This window comes from Pleurodeles waltl, chromosome 4_2 (assembly GCF_031143425.1).
Source record: "Pleurodeles waltl isolate 20211129_DDA chromosome 4_2, aPleWal1.hap1.20221129, whole genome shotgun sequence".
In the NCBI taxonomy this organism is placed as follows: domain Eukaryota; kingdom Metazoa; phylum Chordata; class Amphibia; order Caudata; family Salamandridae; genus Pleurodeles; species Pleurodeles waltl.
The window spans coordinates 21,744,374-21,768,517 of NC_090443.1; the positions used below are offsets into that span (position 1 = coordinate 21,744,374).

Below are 24,144 nucleotides of genomic sequence, written 5' to 3' on the forward strand. Positions count from 1 at the left end.
CAGTCTTCTGTCTGCCATTAACATACTTCTCTCAATCGAGCCAAGCATCCAGATCTCAGACAGGGCTGTTCTGGCCTTAATCCTAGCAATGAGCAGCAAACTATGTTGCTAGCCAGAATCTTAACTTTAGTGATATCTGGGGTTTCCTTCAGCCACCAATCTCCCCACCAATTAACACATTAACTAGCCAGCTTACCTTGACCCAGAACTGGTTGTAACAGAAAAAGCCAGGAAACTGCACACAGCGCCTTCTGAACCGTCCAGCCAGCCATCTTCCCGTCAGTAATGAGTCAAGGAGTGCTTTGGTGACAGGTGCACCACTGGAGACCCAGTTTCAAAGAGGGGGGGGGGTGCTACCCCCCACTGCTACAAGCAGTGATCACAAGTCCCTCTTCGGTGATGACACACTCAGGTCTGTTTTAGTCACAGTGGCGCAATCCAAATAAACCACCAGTGAAGGCTGTTTGAAGGGCCTCTGCAGTCAGCTTCAATGCACCAAATACACCTGGGAGCACAAAGAAAATAAAGTTAGCTTAGCAAATCAGCCTACCAATATCACCTAGAGATCCAACAAAGACCCCTTTTGATTGTACTTAAAGTGCAACAGTCCAAAATGTAAAGGCTGTATTATTGATGTGTACAGAACAGAACAACAGAGGCTGGACTGCCCCACATGCAGAGCAGATCAAAAGCTGGACTGTCCCACAGGCAGAGAACTTTGGATGCATGGCCGTGTTACAATGCACTTTGCATTCTGCGCTTTCTCACATGCTTAAAAAAGTCAGAATGTCATATACAGACCAATTCAGGGAAAATCCTAACGACATGCAGAGTACCTCAGAGGTCAGAATACGTCACACACCGGCTTCACACATACAGAGCACCCCAAAGGATGTTCTCCAACGTTAATGAGCATTTAAAAAAACATTATGTCCAAAATACTTCCTAAGAAAATCTCCCACACAGTGAGTTATCTTTACAACATGTGAATTACATCTAATCCTGTTTGAGTGTAATGTCACCATCAATGGTTACCTGTCCCTACAGTTAATAGCAGCCATATAATTACTTTAGAGGGTGTAATGGAATGGATCTGTAACTGTGGGGCGCCTTCCATCAGCCCCATAGAGCCTTCCTCTGTAAAATCCCAAGCTCCATTTTAACGGCCACCAAAATGCACACTTCGCCAAACATTATTTAAGGGAATTTGAGAAAAACATGAATAGTTAAGTAAGCTGAGCATGTATCAGTGAAGGATGGGGCAAGTATGGATGGCACTTATTGCAGAGGAGACTCCTGCCCTGACAGGTCAGCATCTGACCTGCCTCCCCCTCTCACCCCACAACTTAGCCACCAAAAAATCCAAGTGCCTAACCATGTAGATTTTTCGATGGTGGCACTAAATCAGAAACCTTGTTAGAGCAAAGCACAAAGAATGAAGTTCTCTTCTCACTGCCTCAAATGTTGGGCTAAATACCAGCAGCTTCCAGCCATCACTACTGAGGAAACCCCTTCGGCTCATGGAAACTATCACATAGACCCAAACAACACATGGATAATAGTACGGTAGGACTATTGTAGCATAATGTACACTGGAATTCTCAAAATGATCATCATAGACTTCAGCAACATCAAAACCAAGCTACCAGGTGGAATCTAATCTTCCAAAGCCAAAAATACATCAAGCTAGCTCTTTAAGTCACCCTCTGGGTTCCAGTGACAGTAAAGACTGAAGTCAAAATCAAATGCCCAGTTCACCTAGCCTTGTGGCTCCTGTGTCCCAAAGATTAATGACCTACTATGGGCAAGTTAGACAGCTCAACTCAGCAAATTCTCACAAACTGATCCAAAATGTTTTTAAACAGTTGAAGCAAACGAACATATCAGTAGGATCACATTGGTAGAAACTCAACCACACCCACAATCCATCTCTAAAGCAGCACCCAGCCCTCCTGGGCTCAACAAACAACTGAAAACAGAACTTTTCAGGAACACTTTTGAGTTTGCAAATAGACCAGAGTCTAACAGCTAATAAATGGATAATCAGCCGGTGTAGGAAAGACAACATGGAGTACTATACTTCTTCAAATAGCCCACCCAACATGCACAATAGGGAACCAATCCCGAAATGGTGTGGGGGTCAACCCAAACATTTTTGTGGGTGATCCTTTATTCATGATTTTTAGATAAAATTTACTTGAACAAACATCTAAATTGGACATCATTTGACACAACGCAAGTGATGAAGGCTTTAACCATAAAAAAGGTCCATAACAACCTTCTACCCAACCATTGCTAACTCCTCCTCAGGCCCGTACAGGAATAGTAATTAACAGCTGTTAACACCCGTTCCAAAGGACTTTAACCAATAACCACAAGCATTTGATGGGCATCTAATAACCACAGGAATACATTTTATCCCCCCTAATTCTAGAGATGGCAGTTGGGTGTGTGTGATTGAATGGCTTGGTGCTGGCAGACAGCCCCATTTGGTTTAAGGAGGACCTACCTTTTCAGCAGAACTGCCGTGAGACTTCTAGAACTGGAGCTTCCGGTTGCCAGTGCCCTATCGGGGGCAGCCGGGACGTTTGCCCAGAAAAGACTTTTTTGCTGCCCTTGCTATCCTCTTGGAGACAAATTCAGTGCCAGTTTGCCCAGTTTACTCAGAGCCCAGCGTAACAGTTTGCCTGGTTGTATCAAGTCCAGCGTCTTCAATATGGGGGACCTCCTGCTGCTGAGAGCCGGACAGCATACTACATGTAGCTGAAGATCCATACTTCGGGGAAGGAGAATCTACAACCAAGTATGATTGGGTCTGCCCTGGCATTTGCAAGTAATACACCCTCCTGACCAATGGCCAACTAGCTTGCTGAAAAGAGCCTTTAAGCGAAGGTTCTGCCCAAGGGGTTCTACTGCTCTGTTTGTCCAAAACCCCTCAAGAACAGTGAGTGCTCGAGCACAGGTGGCCCTTCTGAAGAGGCCCACTTTAGAGTTCAAGTCCAGTGGCAGTGGGCCTCTCCATAACAGGGGTGTGTTTTTATCTTGAGATATGTAGAGAACTGAAGCCCTTCAGAAGATACCATATTTTCAGCACCCATGGTGGAGCTGTGAGGTCTGCTGCTTAAAAATACAAACACTTAATTGACTAAGGCAGGCTTGATCCTCATTTTGGTCCATGTTCACCCTTTTCTCCAGGTTGCCCATTCTCTTTGGGGCTGATCTCCATTTACTTGAACTTGGTTTTATTTCTAGAGCACTTTTCTTTTATTAATTAAAGCCCTCTATCCCACTTAACGTAAACGCATCTGCCTACTCTCGTCTAGAGTCCCTAGCTCATCTCACTTTACAACGTTTACCCGAGGCGTAATTTTCTCAGATGGGTTCTCCTACCACCTAAATGTCAAGGAGAAACACATACTATTCTGCTTCTACATACCCCACCTTCAAACAAGAACTACTAAGCTATGCCTAGTTCTAGCTTACACCGAACAGCACTGAGATACCAGCAAAATTCCACCCCTGCTAAATTTGTTTGCCTTCTTCCACCAAACACTCTTAAATCTCTCACTATCAACGAGGAACCTATGTGCTGTTCAACCCCACCATGAATCTGGAATTACTTCTTTCACATACTCGCTCGGCTGCAGGTTCCAACTAATGACTAACATGAAAACTGTTAGTGTCTCCAAGTCTCTGATTAACACCCTTATGTTTCACTGTATGAACACCATCAAAACTCCTTCCGCCTCGCCCAACAGGTGATCAATTTTGCAACTAGGATCCTGTTCTGCCACCACAGATGTAAGCTAACATTACTCTAAAGACACCACATAGACAAACTCTATGCGTCCTTTTCTGTCATAACACCCCATTTCGCAATTTGCTGGCCTCACCCTGTGCATCGCGGATGCTTGTGCCATTTGAATAACTGGGACCCCGACTCCATATTGGCTTTCCTGCACACCTTGAGGCCACCCCCACCTAACAGTCTTAACTAAGGAAATGTTTTTATTTTTTTTGCAACATTTGCAAAGGCCAATGGAAAATTTGCTGCTCTCGAAAGTAGCAAAATATTTACATTTACCACTTTTATGTGAAATGGGGACTCGAACAATTTAGGTCATAAATATCTGCATTTAAAACATAAAATGAGTCTATATAGTACATATTTTGCAAAACGCAGATTGTGATCTCTTGCTGCACATTGTCATTGTTCATATAAATTTTTTGCATTGGCTAGTCTTGCAGGAAAAAATCCTGCAAAAGTATATAGAATAGATTTGTAAAATGGAAACCTGCAGGGAAGAATTTTTCATTTGTGTTCTGGGGTGGCTGTGTTTGGTTTTCTTGCAATGGTGAGAAAAATGCGTAGGTGAACCAGCAAGCATTGAAAAACTTAACTGGCAAAAAAGTTACGCACCTCTACTTTAAATGTGATCTCACACCATACCTAATGAAATAAACAAGGCGTACTGTTAAACATACCCCATTGTGGAAAACCCTGCTGTGGTGCCAGTGCAAAAAGCGTATGTATGTGTGTATGCTCAAGTTACATTATTACTTGTCCCCACACCACTGGGAAGAAACAAATGAGGTTTTTGTTGGTGGGGGGTTGAGGGGCAACACGCAGAGCATGGTGCATAGATGTGGGAGAGAAGTAGCACACAGAAGTGAGAGCTAGAAAACACTTGCACTTCCATGGAGTGCTAAAAGAAAAAGAAACAAGCCTATGCAAGATCAATTGGTTTTCTCATGTTCACGAGTTGCTGTGCAATGTGGCTTAAAGTTAAAATAAAAGCACTATGATACGGCCAGTGTTGCAATATGAGTAAAACAGCACGGGCAGGGGGCAAGTAATAAGAGGGCCAGGAGGAAAAAAATACAAAGCAAGAGGCGGACAGGGGAAAACAAACAGTGAGAACACCACAAGTGTACTGAGAGGAAGAAGCAACAACAGACAGCGTGAGTAGCACGGGTGGGGAGACTGTACAGTGTCATGCACTCTTATGGAGTGTATGGCAAAAAGTGAAGAAAAATTACCTAGTGAATCGCTCGGTCAGAGGAAGGACTAGCCGCAATCTGGAAGCTGTGCTACGTGCATGCTCCATGGTAGGCACATAGGCCCCGGGAACCAGCTGGGAGGTAGCAGGAGGCATGACCAGTTTAGGGTGACCACCCGTCCGTAAATTTCACGGACTGCCCGTAATTTCGCCCTGCCGCCCGTTGTCCATGATGAAAGGCTTAACGGGCGGCATTTGTCCGTAATTTTAGCCTTTCGCCAAAAGGACAAAGAATGGCAGGGTGAAATTACGGGCAGATAATTTTCCCCACCTGGACTGAAGGGCAGGGAGTCTTGTGTGCTTTGAAAGGAGGAGGGGCAGACAGATAAGAAAAGGCCTTCCTACAGGGTATCTCCTTCCCTAAACAAATGCAAATGTGTGCAACAGGTACATCTGCAAATGCAAAGGGGCTTGAAAACCTGCATTGACTTTAATCAAAGGAGTCACTTGAAGCTTTCTAATAGCAAAGGTATTTACTTTTAGAGAGGTACTGTAATGGTGTTCCAAGGTGAGCTGTGGAGGGTGTGGTTTTAATGGTGTTATAAAAATTTAGTACTAGTTATAAACTGTATATTATTCAAATCTGTATTTGAGAAGCACTTTTTATTTAACCTAAATGTATTTGCGCATTTTGTAGCAGCCTATATTATGATGTAATTGTATTTATATAGTGCTTACTACCCCTAACGAGGCGTCAAATGCACGTTTAAAATAAGGACTTACACATTCACAGTTCTTTCAGGGACCTCAGTACCTCATAGTACTAACAAACATTGGTCATTATCTACGCAAGAGCTAATTTCTTTGCCAATGTGTTTTAGCCATGTTATACACCAGAGTGGCTGCTAATCATGGCTAAAATTTAGTGGAATAGTGGTGTGGAGTAGAGTGGCATAGGAGCAGCGGCGTAATGGTGCGGGATACAGTGCAGTTGTTTAGAGTGCATTGGCATAGAGTGCAGTGGTTTAGAGTGGCCTAGAGTACAGTGGCATGGAGTGCAGTGGAATAGAGTGGCATACAATAGAGTGGCAGAGTGCAGTAGTGTAGAGTGGTGCAGTGTCAGAGTGCAGAGTAGACTCGCATGGCAGAGTGCAGTGGTGTGGAGTAGTGTAGGGTGGTATAGTGCAGAGTAGAATATAGTTCTGTAGAGTGCAGTTGCTTAGATTGAAGTGATGCACAGTAGAGTGGCATAGAGTGCACTGGCGTAGAATGCAGTAGTACAGAGTAGATTTGTGTACAGTACAGTGGCGGAGAGTGGAATGTTGCAGAGTAGAGTGTCAGTACAGTGATGTAGAGTAGAGAGGCATAGAGAGCAGTGGCGTAGAGTACAGTGGTGCAGAGTAGAGGGCAGTGGGCGTACAGTGCAATTGTTTAGAGTGCATTGGCACAGAGTGCAGTGGCATAGAGTGGCATGGGGTAGAGTAGCATAGAGTGCAGTGGAGTATAGTGGTATACAATAGAGTGGAAGAGTGCAGTAATGCAGAGTGATGCAGTGTCAGAGTGACATAGATTGAAATGACCATTACAATTGCACAGACATACAGTTTTTCAAATCAAACTATACTGTGGACAGACGATGTGTGGAAATTGCATCACCTAATGCAATGATTTGTTTTAATCATATGAAGGTATTGTTTCCAGTACAGTTCAGAATTAGTAAAAATGTGCTTCATTTGTACTCCTGTTTCTGATATATTCTGAAGTTTATTTAAATGTGGTCTTGTGATAGGAAAAAAAACACTTTCCTAACCCCAGTATCCAGCAAGATTATCGCATAAATCCTCTCACTTTGAAGTCCGAGAAAGAAAAGTAAACACTAAGGCCCTCATTACGACCCTGGCGGTCAGTGATAAAGTGGCAGTAATACTGCCAACAGGCTGGCAGTAACTACCACCAAATTCTTAACATGGCAGAAAGAGCTCCGAAAGACAGCCAATATACCAAACCAACCGCCAGGGCGGAAACAACAGCCACCACGGCGGTAGCCGCCTACAGCCAGGCGGAAGTTAATTTTCCACCCACCATATTATGACCCTGCAAACCTCCACCTCTTCCGGGGTGGTACCAACAACATCAAAAGCCTGGCGGAAACACTGCACAGAAGTGAAAGGGCTCACCATTGGAGACACAGGGAAGAACCATGCTGCCATGGAACCAGAACTGCATGTTTTTCCGATGATATTCTACATTCTGCTCCACCACGAACACCAACCCCAGCGAAGACGAAGGCGGTGAGTATAGCCGCTTAGCACCGCAAGGGAGGAGGGGGAGGAAAACGACAGTGACACACACACGCAACACACACGCCCCATAAACACAACCAGCTGCCCAAGAAAACAAGTTACCCCCCTAAATCGATTGAAAAATGCAAGGACAAAACGATTTCGCCAAAGTGTTTGTAATAAGATTAACACAGTAGAAACAATAGGTTAGGCAATATAACAGATATATACAAATTTACAGAAAAAGGGACACAACCCAGTCCTCAATTTGCGTGGGCCACATGGCCACAGGCCAAAGGCCCCACTTGTCACCTTCTACAACACGGAGATAACACTTCAGGGGCATCAGTTGGTAAATAGGCAGGCATCTCAGGGGGTTAGGGGGTGCACCTCAGCCAGGAGATGAAACCATGCCACTGGTTCTGGAGGGGGCAACCTGCCCTGTGCTTGATCCTGGGGAGTGATGGGCCACAGTCTGTCGAGTGGGTGTCTTGCCCACTGGTTCTGGAGGGGGCAACATGCCCTGTGCTTGATCCATAGGGAGTAATGGGCCACAGTCTGTCGAGTGGGTGTCTTGCCCACTGGTTCTGGACGGGGCAGCCCGCACAGCAGCCCATGGACGCAGGATTACATTGCGTCCGCCAGCGGTGATGGCTACACAGTGGTGGTGCTGCTGGTGAGGAAGGCTCCTGCACATCCCCTGCACCCTCAGACAGATGCACAGTGGTGTTGCTGCTGGTGGGGGGAGGCTCCTGCACATCCCCTCACCCTCGGATGGCTGCACAGTGGTGGTATGCTGGTGGGGGGGGAGGCTCCTGCACACCCGGACGGATGCACAACCATGGTTGGTGGTGGGGGCTCCGTCACAGCTGCTGGTCCAGGCTCCTTGCCCTTCCTGTCTGCTGGTGCAGGCTCCTTGGCCTTTCAGGTGGTAGGTGCAGGCTCCTTGGCCTTTCAGGTGGCAGGTGCAGGCTCCTTGCCCTTCTTGCCTGCTGAGGCAGGCTCCTTCCCCTTTAGGCTGGCTGGTCCAGGCTCCCCTTTAGTACATGTGGCCTGGATCCCTTTCCACCACGAGTGGGTGCGGTTAGGACTTGGCCCGTGGACTGTGTGGCTGAGGTGCTTGCCTGGGTATGTGATACGCTGGCCATACTTGCAGGACGGGGGGGGGGGACGAGAGGGGTAGGGAAGAGGTCAATGGTGGACAGGAACTGTTTTTTTAGGGACATTTGGGTGGGAAGAGGGAGAAGGAATGGGAGTGGAGGATGAGGGAGTTGTTGGAGGTGTCTGCTGGATTTGGGTGAAGGTGCATGGGCTGTATGTTGTTGTGAGGTGGATGGCTGTTGGGTGTCTGAGTGCTTGCGTTTGTGTACTTTAGGAGGGGGGACAGACACAGTGGGAGAGGAGACAGGAGACGTGTGCATGGATGTTGTGGAAGTGTCTGCCAGTGAGGTGTGTGTTCTGCTTGGTGTGGTGATGCTGGTAGTGGATGAGGATGTAGTGCATCCAGGTGTGAGTGTGGACGTGGTTGGGAGGGAGGGGGCGGGGGGGAGGGGGAGACAGTGGAAATAGTGGATGTTGTTGTGTCTGCAACTGGATGGTGTTTGTGCTAGTGCCTGTGGGATGAAGTTTGGTGATTGTGTGTGCCTGTGACACTCTTGGGTGTTGTCTTGTGTGCATGCTCGTCTGTATGTGTGCCTGGGATAGGATGGGGTTGAGGAGAATGGGACTGGGCAGTGTAAGTTAGGGGGGGGGGGGGGGAGGCGGGGACGGTAGAAACAGGGACAATGGCTGCCATCGGCAAGGAGGCCATAGCCTGAATCGAACACAGTTGGGCCGCCAATCCAGTGTGAATGCACTCCAGGAATGCATTAGATTCTTGCCTCTGGGCTGCCAGCCCCTTATGGCATTCACAATGGTTGACTGCCCTACAGAGATGGATCTCAGCAGGTCAATAGCCTACTCACTCAGGGCAGCAGGGCTAACTGGGGCAGGGCCTGAAGTGCCTGGGGCGAAGGAGATGCCCACCCTCCTGGGTGAGCGGGCACAGGCAACTCAATGAGGGGCTGCTGGGTGGGCAGTGCTGGTACGGGGGAGGCGGCTGTACATGTAGCTGGCCACAGAAGTGTCCGCCACCACCAGGGAGCTTCTATCGGAGGAGGTATCTGTGTTTGAAGAGTTCCCTTCAGTCTACGCCATGGTGGTCCCCTCGCCCTCTGTCCCACTGGTGCCCTCATCGTTGGTGGATTCTGCCTCCTGGGTCCTGTGGGATGCAGCTCCCTTTGTCGCCGGTGCCTCTGCTCCTCCACCAGATGATGCTAATGCACTTAAGAACAGGATGACAAAACAAGAAAGGGGGAGGGAAGTGACAAAGGATACACTGGGTCAGTGGCTGAACCAACACCACCGTTGGCGTACACAGCGCACTCGCACACAGGGAACAGCCTTACGCACTATGCATTGCACTACCAAAGAAATAGCTTGCCACCAAGGCATGGGGAGGGGCACACACCTCCAAATGCAGCACACCTGGGACCCATGCAGCCCTGACCAGTAGTGGATGCCTACGAGCTAGGTAGCAGGATTATCCCTTCAGAACCCAAACCACCAGGGGACCTACGTTGCAATGTCAGGCTGGGCCTAGGGGCACCCACTGACACATCCAGCACCCGGATACCACCCTACCATGCGTAAGTTGTAATGATGGACACTGTACTCACCCCCTTGTGGCTGCTGTGATGCCCTCAAGCGCCCATCCAGCTCTGGATAGGCCACCGCCAGTATGCAGGACATCAGGGGGGTCAGGGTTCAACAGGCACCCCTTCCTCATTGGGAGGCCATCCCCAGCTCGGCCTCCGCCGTCTACCGTGCCCAGCGTCTCAGGTCCTCCCACCGTTTGTGACAGTGGGTACCCCGCCTGCCATAGACCCCCAGGGTCCACACCTCCTTAGCGATGGCACGCCATATACCCTTCTTTTGATGGGCGCTGACATGCAGAGGCAATACACACAGGAAAATACCATTAGACAAAAAGTCCTGCCTGTTTATCATTTGGCCCACCATTCCCATCACCGTTACCACACACATGGTCCAGCACACAACCTGTATGCCACCAAGAGGACATCCACCCAACCCCCTTACACGAGGCCTTCACACACACCTCCATGCATTCATGCCACATGCATCGTGCCCACAGTGTACTCACCTGTTGGTCTGGAGGCCCATACAGCAGTCCATACTGGGGTAGGACCCCATCCACCAGTCACCTCAACGTGAAGGCTGGGGCCCTTCCCCGGTCACACGGGCCTTGGTAGGTTCCAGACACAGGTCACAGCAGCACATACAGTGTAGGTCCTCTCCTATGGCAGGTCAGGTAGCAAGTGTGGAATCAGACAGAAAATGGTGGTCACGTCCACGCAGGTGCATACAGTTACCTCTGGCGGAGATCACCATTGGCCACTGTACCCCATAGGGCCCAACGTTAACCAATGAGGAGTTGCACGGCGGTTCCCGGCCGCTTACCGCAACGGCGCACAACATCAGCAGAATTACCTCACTTCCACCTGTCCTTCCACACAGGACAGGTGGACACCATTTCATGGGTGGGGGGGCAGGCCCTGGAATAGTGCTGCGTCACACGAGGTATCAGCACATACTGGACAAATCACACTGACCCATTACATGTTTACAAGATGCAAACTACTATTGTAGCTCCATTGTTTAGTTTGCGACCGGCTCCTCACTCTTTTCTCCCTTAGATTCCTAGCGCTGCGGATGAATAGGAGATGGAGACATACCCCCGTGTACAGACCCCTGGTGGACTTGGCAACACTGGAGGACAGGCACATTATCCTCACCTATAGGCTTGACAGGGCCACAATCACAGAAATGTGTGCCCAATTGGAGTCTGACCTGATATCTGCTATCCATCACCCCACTGGGATCCCGCCTCTTGTGCAGGTTCTATCAGTGCTCTATTTCCTGGAAACTGGTTCTTTCCAAGTGACAGTGGGCTTGGCAGCAGGAATGTCACAGCCAATGTTCTCAAACGTGCTGACAAGAGGGTTGTCTGCCCTGATAAAACACATGTGCAGCTACATTGTTTTCCCCCAGGGTGAGGATTTGGCCACAGTGAAGACATATCCCCAACATAATTGGGGCGATTGATGGAACACAAATTCCATTTGTCCCCCCCCCCCCCGCCCCCCGGCAGAATGAAGAGGTGTTCAGGAATTGTAAGAGTTTCCACTCCATGAATGTTCAGATGGTGTGCCTGGCGGACCAGTACATCTCCCACATCAATGCTAAGTATCCTGGGTCAGTGCATGATGCCTTTGTCCCGAGGAATAGCAGCATCTAAAATGTGATGGGCCAACTATAGAGGCACAGGGTGTGGCTAATGGGTGAGCCCTGGTTCCCACCCAGTAGAAGTTGGGATGGTGGTGTATGGGTATGGTGTTCACCATATAGGATAGTGTGTGGCTAAATGTTGTCCCTCAAAATTTGCAGGTGACTCTGGTTACCCAAACCTATCATGGCTGCTGACCCCTGTGAGGAATGCCAGGACAAGGTCAGAAGAACGTTATAATGAGGCACATGGGTGACCCAGAAGGAGCATTGAAAGGACCCTTGGCCTCTTGAAGGCCAGGTTCCGGTGCCTCCATCTAACAGGTGGTTCCCTGCGCTACTCACCCAAGAAGGTCTGCCAGATAGTGGTGGCATGCTGCATAACCTGGCCCTCAGACGCCATGTCCCATTCCTGAAGGAGGAGGAGGCTGGAGATGCAAGTGTGCCAGCAGTAGACCCTGTGGACAGTGAGGATGAGGAGGCAGAGGATGAGGACAATAGAACATCTGTGATCCGGCAATACTTCCAATGACACACAGGTAGTTCAGTCTTACTTCACATTTCAGTGACTTTTGTTGTAATCTGTGTGGCAATGGCATGTTGATCTTTCCCACTTCTATGCTCATGTACTGTTCCCTCTGACAATTTATTTTTCAGATGTTGGTGACCTGACTTATACTCCTGGTGTGGTCACTACAGCCAGCTACAGGTCATTAATCTATGCTCTGTACAGTTGATTTGCAATGTTTGTACCTGTTTCTATGAATACATATTTGATATGACATACTCCAAATGTTTTTTTTCAAAGGGTGTTTATTTAAGTGCTAATATGTACAGGGGCAAGTGCAATGGGATGGGATGATGATGGAGGAAAGTCCAAGGTATTGTTCAAGTCTATTTGTAGCACAGGTGCATTGTCCAAGAGGACATAGGAAGGGGAGCAATGGCAGTTCAAAGTGGACAGCGCAACTCAGTGAGACACAAGGGTGACAATCAGGAGAGTCTCATTTCCTGGCGGGGTCTTGGCAAGTGTCTCTGGATCACAGGAATGTCTGCGGGGCGGTTCACCTTCCGCAGGGGGGAGGTTGCTGGTGGCCTGTGAGTCCTGTTTTGGGGCTTCCTGGTCACTAGTGGCAGTGGAGGTGAAAGGCTGTTCAGATGTCTGGCTAGTGGCAGGGCCCGCTGGTGTAAGACTGCCTCCCTCATAATGTTGGCCATGACTGGCAGCACCCCTGCTATGGAGATCAGGGTGTTGTTGATGGCCTGCAAATCCTTGCTGATCCCCTAGTACTGTCCCTCCTGCAGTCGCCTGTTCTCCTGCACGTTGTCCAGGATCTGGCCCATTGTGTCCTGGGAATGTTGATAGGCCCCCAGGATCTCGGAGAGTGCCTCCTGGAGAGTTGGTTCCCTGGGCCTCTCCTCCCCCTGGTGCACAGCAGTCCTCCCATTTTCCCTGGTGGCCTGTGCCTCTATCCCCTGAACGGTGTGTCCACTGCCACTGACCCCAGGTCCCTTATTGTCTTGGGGGAGAAGTGTGCCCTGGGCTCCCTGTAGAGGTGGACACACTGCTGATTGACGTGTCCTTGGGACAGAGGTATGGGTACGCTGGGCGGGTGCTATGGTGGTGTTTCCTGATGGGGGGGAGGCTCTGTGGTGGTGAGTGACTGGGCTTGGGGAACCGGCTGTCCAGTGGTCCGTGATGGGCCACGTAGGTCATCCAGATCTTGAAGATCAGAGTTACTGTCATCACTGTGGGCCTCTTCAGTTGGGGGACTGGTTTGTGCTGGCACCTCATCTCCGCTGATATTGGCTGTTGTACCTGTGGGGATGTAAATGATGCGTTATGGTTAAAATGTATCACATATTGTACATCTGTGGCCTCCACTCTATGGTTGGATTTGCCCTGACAGCTTTCACTTGTGTATGTTAGTGTATGGTGGGATAGTTAATTCACTACGGTATGCATGCTTTAGTGATGAGTGCCCATGCAAGGCTGTGAGGGGTGCCCATGCATTGGTACAGCATGCAGGGCTTGCCGTTGGGATGAATAGGTTGTGATGGTGGGGTGTGTGGGATGTAGTGGAATGACAGGGGTTAGGGTAAGGGTATGTGATGGCATGCAGGTAGGTGGCGATAATAGTGGAGAGTTGACTTACCAGAGTCCAGTCCTTCTCCAACTCCAGCCAGGCCCTCAGGATGCAGTATTGCCAAGACTTCCTCCTCCCATGCAGTGAGTTGTGGGGGAGGCGGTGGGGGTCCATCACCAGTCCTCTGTACAGCGAGCTGGTGTCTTGGTGCTATGGAATGTATCTTTCCCGTAGGTCGTTCCACCTCTTCCTGATGTCATCCCTAGTTCTTGGGTGCTGTCCAACGGCACTGACCCTGTCCACGATTCTCCGCAATAGCTCCATCTTCCTGGCTATTAATATCTGTTGCACCTGTGCTCCAAATAGCTGTGGCTCTACCCTGACGATTTCCTCTACCATGACCCTTAGCTCTTGTTCTGTGAAACGGGGTGTCTTTGTGGTGCCATGGTTTTTTGTGATGTGTGTTGGTGAGGGTGTGTTGGGTAATGTTTTGGGGTGTGTGCGCTGTGGAGTGCGTGAGTGGTGTATAGGTGTGAATAGTGTGTTGCTCTTGTTGTGTCAGTGGTCTTGGTGTCAATCTCCTGCCAGTAATTGTTGTTCGTAAAGGGTTGTGGGTAATGTGGGTGGGTGTTTTATAGTGGTGTGGGTGTGGTGTGTGTATGGGTGTCAGGTGTATGTTGTTTGAATATTCCAATGTGGTGTTCCTTTGTCTGTGGATGTCCATTGTGAGCGCGGCGGTATGTACCGCCAATGGTCTACCGCCATTGAATGTCCGCCGTGGTGATTCGTGGGTCATAATGTGGTTGGTGGTGTTCTGTTAAATAACGGTGTGGGTTTTGATACTGCCAGTTTAACACAGACCTTTGGTCTGGCGGATTTGTGTATGTGGTTGAATACTGACAGATTGGTGTGTGTGTGTGTGTCATAATATGGTGAAAGGATATCCAGTGCGGCGGCGGTAAGTTGACTGCCGTCAACGTGGCGGTAAGTGGGATTTACTGCCAATGTCATAATGAGGGCCTAAGTTCCCACCGAAGGCAAAGCTTGACATTTGACTTTGTTCTTTGAATGCACAGCAAATGTGATGAGATAGGGACAAGATGTACAGGCCTGTTTACAGAAAGGGAGCACTCGGAATGATACTGTAAATAAGGTTTGGGGAAGGGACGAACTCAAGCTGCATAGCCTAAAACAAAGAAATCCAGTAAATTGAAAGCAACAAAGTGTGAGTGACAAACCACAAGGCCAATGGCAAGCAATGGGTGGAATGCATTCCCAAGGAAGCACTATGAATGTACTTAAAGTGACAGCTGTGGGATACTTTGTGGGGAAAGTCCAGTATTTTAGTCTAGTACGTATATTGCACAGGTTTGGGCACATCAATCACCCAGGTAGTATTACGAGAAGACCTGGAGTTGTTTCCATGGTGCAAGAATGGTTGTACAGACCTTTCCATCACTTTGCCACCAGTTCCTATGGTGTAGAACTTCTGGCACAGCTCTTGTAGGGTTAGTGCTAGTTGGCAGACATAAAATAGGGCATTTAATGATTATTTAAGGTGGTTGTAATTAAGGAGTTGACCGGGGTGAAGATGGTAGTCTGTCACAAAGGTTTGGAAATGTATTAGCTTGCTGTCCAGAGACAAATCCCCCAATTTTAAGACACCTGCACCATGCCACTGATGAAGTTGCTCTGAGCACAGCTGTCCTGTGCAAGTGGTAAGGCTTAGAAAAGATAGTGCAGGAGCACAGGGTTTCTCCGTGTCAGTGAGTTTACAGGTTCTAGCAAGGCAAGAGAAAGCTGTGTCTGAGAACCCCGGATGGTGATCCGTAGAATGGCCAGTAGGAAACAATGAGCAGTGCATTAAGGCTTTCTTAAAAGTCTTTACTGATAAAACTTATCTCATGCAGGGAGGTGGGCAAAAAGCCAGCGAGCCACCCATTGGACCTGTGCAGCTGAATAATAGCAGTCTAAGTCCAGAAGATCTAATCCACCAGCAGTCACTGGTAGCTTTACAGTGGAAAGAGCTACCTGACGGCACTGCAGCGACCAAATCAGATGTGTGGCATGTCTGAAGAAGGAATGAAGGATGAGCAGGAGAAGGTTTGCAAAATAATACTATCATTGGAGTAGCACACCATATTCACTAGTGCCACGTGGCCCACTACAGAAAGCAGAAGAGAAGACCAAAAAGCAAACTGGGTTTGGAGGGACCTTGACGCTCTGCCGAGATTTCCATCCTGCAAATCAGTGAGAGAATGGTAGGTATTAATCACTAGGAATCAAAAGGTAACTGGTTCCCTAGTTCAATCTGAAATCTAATTGTATATAAAGGGGAAAACAGTGCCATATATTAAAGAAACACTAATTACCTTTTAACATTTTTACTTTTTGTTTGTGCAACTTACATCCCAAATATTTTGAAGATTCTATAGGTACTTGACACTTAAGGATAACCCAGATAACTAGTTTGGCTTTTGCTCAGTTTCAAAACCATTTAAAGACCTGGGCAAAGCAGGCAATTGCCTTGCACAACCTTGCAAGGGGTATGGCCCCTGCTAACCCTTCACAAGCACGAACAGTGGACCATTGCACCAGAAGAGTTTGCCAAGGTGGATGGGTGTTGCTTGTTCAACCACTTGACAGTGCCTCTTCTGTTTCTCTCCTGTGTGCAAAGACAACTCCCCAGGTACCCAGTACCTTCCGATAGTCTTGGTGGACCCATCTTGTCGGATTTTAGGAATTATCCCACGTTGTTCTTCTCTTCCTTATTTACCCAGTTGTTAGCAACAACGCTTTGGATCACTTGCTGTGGATCTCTCATTTGATCTCGATTTCATCCTCCTCTTTTATTATCTTTGATTGGTAGTCCGGGCTCCCATTTCTGAGATAAATGTAGAGTCACAGACATACACTCTAGTGCTGTGAGACTACACACAATTTGTGGGTACCTCACATCCTGACATTAGGTGTGAGACTGTCGCCCACACCATCTGCCCTGCCTCATTAAATATTTTAGGTTGAAAGTCCATGGGTGGTTCAGAGGAGCCAGATATTTTTGTTCAATTTGTTTAAACTAGCATAAGATTAATTACCTTAATGTTTCCCAAACTGTTTGCCAGGGGTTTTAAAATGTTGAGAAACAATCACATTTTTGCTGTTTCTTTCTCTTCAAGACAGATTGGGTAGATTTGGGTAGGTGTGATGGCCTTGACACAGTGCTGAAGGGCATTAATTTACTACTGAACAAGGACATAATGGGACACCTGAATGTAGCATACCAGGAGGCAATCACAAAAAGACCACAGTGAATAAACAGTGCTACTTTAAAAAACAAGATTAAATAAATGGACTGACAACACAGTGAGGTATGGCCTCTCTTGTGTCTGTAAAACTAACGTTTGTTCTTGAATTTCTGTCCTGAATTTTGACCCTTTGTCCTGAATTTTTGTCGTGAATTTTGACCCTTTGTCCTGAATTTTTTTATAGTCCTGTCCAGAATTTGCCTCAGTGCCAGGTGGGTACCCTAGACCAGTTAGAAGCAAGGAAACGAGGGTGACATGAAAGCCAACCAATGGTAAGTAATGGGAGGGCTCCAAGCCCGTTTTTAAGCTTTTTTTTTTTTTTTTTTTTTTTTTTTAACAATAGCTTTCACTGAAATCACATGCACACTGTAGGCGAAAGCAGTTCCCTAAAGGTGAGCACTGGAAGGTTCCAACTCATCCAATCAGAAGCACCATAAAACTGCTATGCAACCAGGGATAAACACTAAGGGGAAGGAAAGCCATCAAATGAGAAGCAAGAGACCTAGAGGACAATAATATGGTTGTGGGTGCTAAATGAGTAATATCCTGCTGGATCTCTGACCGACATTGAAAAGGATCCCTATAATAATGCCCTTAACTTTACAAGAAAAAACACTGATTTCTCAACAGTGGCTTAGGTCGAGCCATGTAAACAAGGCAGGCTCTTTTTACATTTCACACATTTTACTTCATCTTGCAATCCCTAATATGTTTTGCTTTTTCAAAACGTTGCATTTGTTATCATTTTCCCCAAGCAACATGAGTCATGTGTTACATACTGGGAACTCAGTCACCTCCACGTGCCGGAGTAAATTGAGGTTGTGGGTGGATGTTTGTGACCGGGCACAACACTGCTCTGGAGCAGAGACTGAAGGCAGTGTGAATGCCTCACAATACGTGCCACTGGTTCATAGGTGGTAAGATTACAGGCAGTGCAAATCTGTGGCCTCTCTAAGGGCAAGCAGAATGATGGTCACATACGTGACGATTGTAATTGTGGGAGTGTGGGAACGGCGTTCGCAGCTGTCGAAATATTGACTACACCAAAGGAAAAATAAAGTGGGGTTAAGTGGAGATAAAAGGGAGTATAAGAGTGCGGAAAGATGTGCTGAAGATGAAAAGTGAGAGAAACGCAGATGACAAATTTCAGAAGTGTGTGGCTAGTAAAAGGGCGTGCCTAACAGTGAGAGAAAATTAAAGTGGTGTAAAGGGGATTTCATGATTGAATAAGCACTTCGAAAGTTCCACAGACATTAGTAACGTTTAATTCAGTCTCATGCTCGGAAATTAAACCCTTTTAGTTCTGTTTATTCACAACAACATTATTACCACTTATCTATGTGTTACTGCTAACAAGCATTGGCAGGAGTAAATTGGATAAAATGAAATTAAGGTTTTCTGTAATCACCACAAACTCAGCATAACTCCGGCACTAAGCACTGTGCCCCATCGCAAGAGGACCACTCCGATCACTCAGGCACAGAACGGCTCCTACTTGGGCTTACAGCAACAATCTTACATGCGAACACTACCACGTAGTTTGATAGCGCGCTTTCTCGCCTAGGGTCATGAGGCGCTTTCTGAATGCACGTCCAATAAACTACATGAAGAGTCTGGCTGGGAAGAGAGCAGGACGTAATTCCAAGCATCTCAAAGTAGACGCCCTCTGGTGAACTCCCAGCGCGATTCTCCCGGTTTACCCTGCTTCTGATTTCTGCGTTGGTCGATGCTTTGAGGGTCTCCTAGCGCAGGGCGTCGGTGCAATAAAACACTCTCAACGTGCGATTACTGCGGCACACACAGACGTCCGCGCTGCACAGTTCGACGTGCCTTTGGTATGGAAAAAGAGCGATCCAAAGAAGAGAAAGAACAGGGATGGCGTAAGATTGGCATTCCCGCAACACGCATGGGCACGAGCACGGGGCGGGTGGTTTCGGGCCTGTGGACTGAAGGTGGAGGTGAACCCAGAGCTGTGCACTGGGCACAGATCCATGCCTGCGTCCCAGAGGTGGGTTAGGTTCAGGCGGTGCCAGTGGTGCGGCCGCACCGGGTGCTGACTTGAATTGGGGGGGCGTTGTTTTTAGCACTCACTTAGAAACTTGCCATTTAAAAGCATCTGCTGAAAAGTTCCTTGTGCGTCCAGCCTTCAGGAAGCAATTCAAAATGTCAATATACCTCTTGCGATTAATATTTCTGCTAGGGAGAGAGTGGAGTTTTGTCTAGCGGGATCTTTTGACTCCCCATAAAGTAGCATATAGGGTGAATATGCGGGCTGCAAAGAATAGAATGTTTATTTTATGTAGATAGCTGAGTGGGTTAATTAAAACAAATGAATGTATGTGAAATTTGGGGCTATGAAGAGATGAGGGGCACATTTGCCAGGCAGTAGTGAGGGAACTCGAGGAGGTGGTCATAAGGCTGGTGGTGGGCGGGGCAAAAAAAGACTGCCGCACAGGCTATGGGTGGGTTCATGACAATGGGAGGAGTCTGAACTCTGAGGATGGATTTGGGCACTGTGCCCAGAGGGTGGATTCAAGATATTTCTAGGGTTTATTCAGGCCCAGGCTGTGCTAGGAACCAAAACAACCTATCAATGAATGTGCAGTACATGCAGCCTCCCTCCACCAGAAAATCTGGTGTCCCCTCGCCATACAGGTGAGGTACACATTGACCCCCCCACCCACAACCGATATAAACCCATGTCGCTTTTTTATTTTTTTATTTTTTATAATCTATGAGGTACCTCGTGAATCCCAGTTGCTGGGTGAAAACCATCTTTGGTTCGTGTACGAAAGATAGACGCTCCATCAGTTGGTGACAGATCTTCCTTCCTTATCCATCCTGGGAAGATACATACCTCTCCAGCCTTCGATGACTGTGTCAATAAATTGCGCAAATCGAGGTACATGGTTACGTACACTCTTCTTTTGTACATACAACCTGAGCCCTTCAAACGCCTGCTGCACTGACCACAGAGTTTGAGCGTCCCTCCCCCACTTTCCAGACCTCCAACAGGCGGGTACTTTTTAACAAAACACACCAAGAAAACGACCTACAGATTAAAGTCCGAAAGTATTCTCCCGCCTCCCAGTGAGAATTTAAAGGAACAGTCACCCGATCACCAATACCTTTTAGGTCGGGAAACTGCAAAGGGATGCAGGAAGTGGTGACTACCTCTTTATCCATTCTCCTCAAAGAGGCAGATACCCAGACCTCTCCTCCCCCAAAACGGGGGCAATTTCAAACCGACTAACACTCATTAGAGATATAGAACACATTGAACCAGAAGTGTCTCCGTCCATATCTGCTCCATCCGTCTCCCGACTATGACAGACTTTTTCCCTCCTTTGGTCGCCCATCTCAGCTCCAACTTTATCCCCCACCATCTGCTCCACCAATCGAACTTGTTGTGCCGCTATCCAGCACCCCCACCTTGATACCGCCCCTTCGCTTTCCACCGTTTTTTCTCTCTCTCTTCCTCAATAATAAACTTTTCTGACCTGAACCACAACCCCTCAGCCCCCCTCACCTGCTTCCTCCTCCGGTTCTCTCCAGAGCTCACCTGAGCAGCATTTCCGGTGTGACACACCTGCCTCAATCAAAACGGAGGAAGGACTAACGAGTGTTATACCTGGCCAGACACAGAGGAAGGACTAATGAGAAGCTAGAGGCAGACACCTGCTTCGATACAGAAGGTGGACTAATGATAGAGGGTGCTGACCAGCAAACTAATCATTTACTTATTTGTGCGGGATTATATAACGTTGGCATTACGCGAAGATGTTATAGCAGTGCTTGAAATGAAAATAAGTGTACCCCTTGTCTCAGAGTACCTGTTTGATGCTAGAAGTGCCTGTACCCTCCCACTGAAAGCTTCGCAGCAACTCTGGGAAGTGCTGGTCCCTCTAGAACAAAGCAGTGCAGGTACTAACTGACATTGTCTACCCAGATAAAGCACCGTGTTAGAAAGTTTTACAACATAAGTAGCATATTACATAGGGAAAGTAAATCACGTCTGCTTTTACAAATTGATTGTCAAGATGTACACAAGTACGAAGCTGCGCATTATTTGGAACTGCAGGTGCTTCCTTTTCAGTGCATCTGGTGGAAGTGGAGGAGAACTTTGCATGATGTATCTAAGAGTGGCAGAAGTAAGCCATCGAGAGTGTGGAACAGTAGCAGGAATAGGGGTTGTGTTTGGAAGAGAGAATGAAGTGCATAAAAAAGTATGGGAACTATGGTGAGTGCAATGAGGGTGGGGTCAGGAAATTTGGGTGTGAGGCAACAAGCAGTATTGGAGATGTTAGCTTAAAATGTAAAAAACAGATTGGGAATGTCGTTACCAATTGAGCCCACCCACTTCAACCACTGACAGTGTGAGATAAAATAATCTAGATTATAAGAGTTGCGATAAAGGAAAAGAAAGAAGAGCAGGGGAAAACATACCTAGGTGGAGGAGAGGGAGCTCCTAAAATAGGAAGGTATGCTACAAGGAATAGAACATTTGAGGTGTGTCGGGTAGGGTGGCCAACCGTCCTGCCTTTTGCAGGTTTGTCCTGCAATTGTTGCTCCTCTCTCGATGCCCGCCCAGAGGCACTGTGGGTCACCCTTTGTCTACATTTTAGTTCCCCACCATTTTTAATCTTCTCAAAAGAGAAGCAAATCCCTTAATGGGTTACAAAAGAGATACCTACCGGGGGCATGTTTCAAAGTGCTGACATATTGTCAAATATGTGGACAGAGGAACAGGGGAAGCATGATTTACCTATGATCAAACAGTGTGTTAAACTGTAGCCTTAAGACTGCAGCACACTGCTACTTACTGCAAAGGCTATATATTTACAATCAATTTGCATTTTCTTGAAAATGCCATGAGAGTCTCTTCTCCGCAGCATAATATTCAGTGCATTTTTGTAAACACCCACTTACTAGCAGCTTTTCAATTGATTTTAAATACTTCCAATCTTGTCAAAAAAGATCCAGGGAGGGCAGCCAATTTTGTAACTAGGGGAACCAGGTTCAAGTCTTGGTGTCAGCTCAACATCCTGTGATTCTGGGCAAATCACTTAATCTTCCTGTGCCTAACAAAGACAACGACTATATCCTGATTCAATGTAACAGGTGCACTCCTATACCTTCCTATACTTACAGTAGAACATTACACTGTATTGTGGAACTTGGCCAGCTTTGGAAAACAGTGTTTATTTCCAGCACATTTAGGTGAAGTGGTAGAGCTGATATTAGATGTCAAATATCCTAGTTCCAGTGCTAAAAAGAACCCATTGGACCGTGTCCTGTGGCAGTAGGTGGTAAGTACTGTTATTTACCATTGGTATTTCAAAGCTGAAGTCTATTTCATTACATTGGTATATTTTCTATACCTGTCTTGTAAAAGTTGCAAAAGTGAACTGTCAAAGCTTACTCCAGTAGGTGGTAAAGGGATTAGAACTCAAATACCCTATGATCAGTGAAGTAATCACAATCAGTAAGCTAAGTCTCCATCCACATGATATCTTTTTAAGATGGCCTCATTTAGAGAAGGGGAATTTAGAAGGAAACCCAAAAATTCCATCACAAGTATCATAGCCCCCCTCAAACAAACGTCTACTGATGTCTGTGTGCATCGTGTCTCAGCACTCAAAATGCACACTGAGAAGAGATGTTAGAGTGTAGAACGGTAATGACGGGGGAACAGGCTGGAAAGTGGAAAATAAAATAATGCATCTGAAAAGAGGGTGGCGAGTACTGAAGGTGGAGACAAGAAAGAGGACCTGAAAGTACGGAAATCAGAGGACACCAACAGAGGCTAAAGTGGGATAGCATCACTGGCGGGCCACCTTTGGCAGCGCACATATGTAGCGCATGTTGCACCTGTTCAAGGCAGGGTTCTTCATAGAGGTGATGCAGGTCACCTCATAAAGCACAACAACTTTTTTGGGAGAAGAGTGGTGTTAGCACATTACTATTTTAGTGAATTGCTAACACTCTGTTTAATGTAAAGTAAGATATCACTACCACACCTAACTATAACACTACTTTGAACTTCCTTTCCTAAAGTAAGATTTTATCATAGGTAACTATGCCAGTTCCACTCTGCACATTATAAAGCACAGGTTTGGCCACAGGGCTTGGTCCATGGCAGGCCATGCACCCAATCCCCGCTTGCAGCAAACCCTTACTACACAAACCAAAGGCACCTTGCACCTAACTGCATATTCACTGCCAGACCACAACAGATCGCCTCTTTAAAAAAAAAAGTTTTTTTAATTCCATCGGAATCTCGCAGGACACAGCGTAGCCCTCTATGATCCTGCGCATCTGTCTAGAGAGCGCACTAGGACACGCTGGTTCCCGCAAGAGTCCTGCGGAATCGGCGCACCAATTTTTTTTTTTGAATTTGACCCCCACAAGTCCAGGGAGTCAAGGTACGCCTATCTTTCCCCTTATACTTTATTTTTTCATTTTTTGGAAACAGGGACTCAGTCCCTGTGTCCTGCAATAGCAGTCGCCACATTCATCTTCATGTTGTGACCAGCCAATCAGAACTAGAGCTCCAGAGGGAGTCTCAGGAGCTTCTCACTCCTGCAGTAGCAAGGTGGTTGATGGGGAGAAAGTCCCCTCGGCTAATCAGTTTGTTCTATTATTTGAAGTTGCGACCTTCGATCTTCCTGTAATAGTCCCGCAAACCCAACCATCCAGTTATGTATATATTTTAAACATTAATTGCTCAAAGACTACTGAATGGATTTACACCAAATGCAACAAAAAAAACTTTCTGGGTAAATACCTATCTTTCTGCCAATTTCTGTGTACATCTGTTCCACTGTTTTGGCTGTAGCAATGCCTGACATACCCTTTGGATCTTGCAAGCGTAAATAGTATTTTTGGAGACCTCTTTTTTCTCATTCCCGCTTGATGGATCACCCCAAACCTTTCAATGGAGGAGTTAAGGTGAAAAAACTTTTTTTTTGTGCAAAGTTTCATGAAGGTTTGTCAAATGGTGCCAAAGTTATTAGCAAACTAAAAAAAATTACTATGGTAACTAGGTACTTACTATACCAAACATTGTGGCAAACATGAAGTGGATGGCATTTGCCCACCTGGTTTAGGCAAGCTACATCTTCAG

The 24,144-nt window shown here is 47.1% G+C and overlaps 1 protein-coding gene across 5 annotated transcripts in view; it reads right to left on the reverse strand.

Annotated features, from left to right (window-relative positions):
• CRB3 (crumbs cell polarity complex component 3) overlaps positions 1 to 20,640 on the reverse strand; it is a 61,157-nt gene extending 40,517 nt beyond the window's left edge. Inside the window, exons 1-2 of one of the 5 annotated variants that reach the window (XM_069230429.1) lie at positions 20,548 to 20,640; positions 197 to 505 (exon numbers count right to left, since the gene is read on the reverse strand). In XM_069230429.1, coding sequence (XP_069086530.1) covers positions 197 to 272 — 76 coding nt within the window. In that variant the 5' untranslated portion in view covers positions 273 to 505; positions 20,548 to 20,640. Of the gene's footprint in view, positions 1 to 196; positions 506 to 15,927; positions 15,949 to 19,761; positions 20,392 to 20,450; positions 20,491 to 20,547 lie in introns of those variants that run through there. The other 4 variants (XM_069230432.1, XM_069230431.1, XM_069230430.1 and 1 more) reach the window with 4 other exon arrangements.
• Positions 20,641 to 24,144: the final 3,504 nt, after the last annotated feature.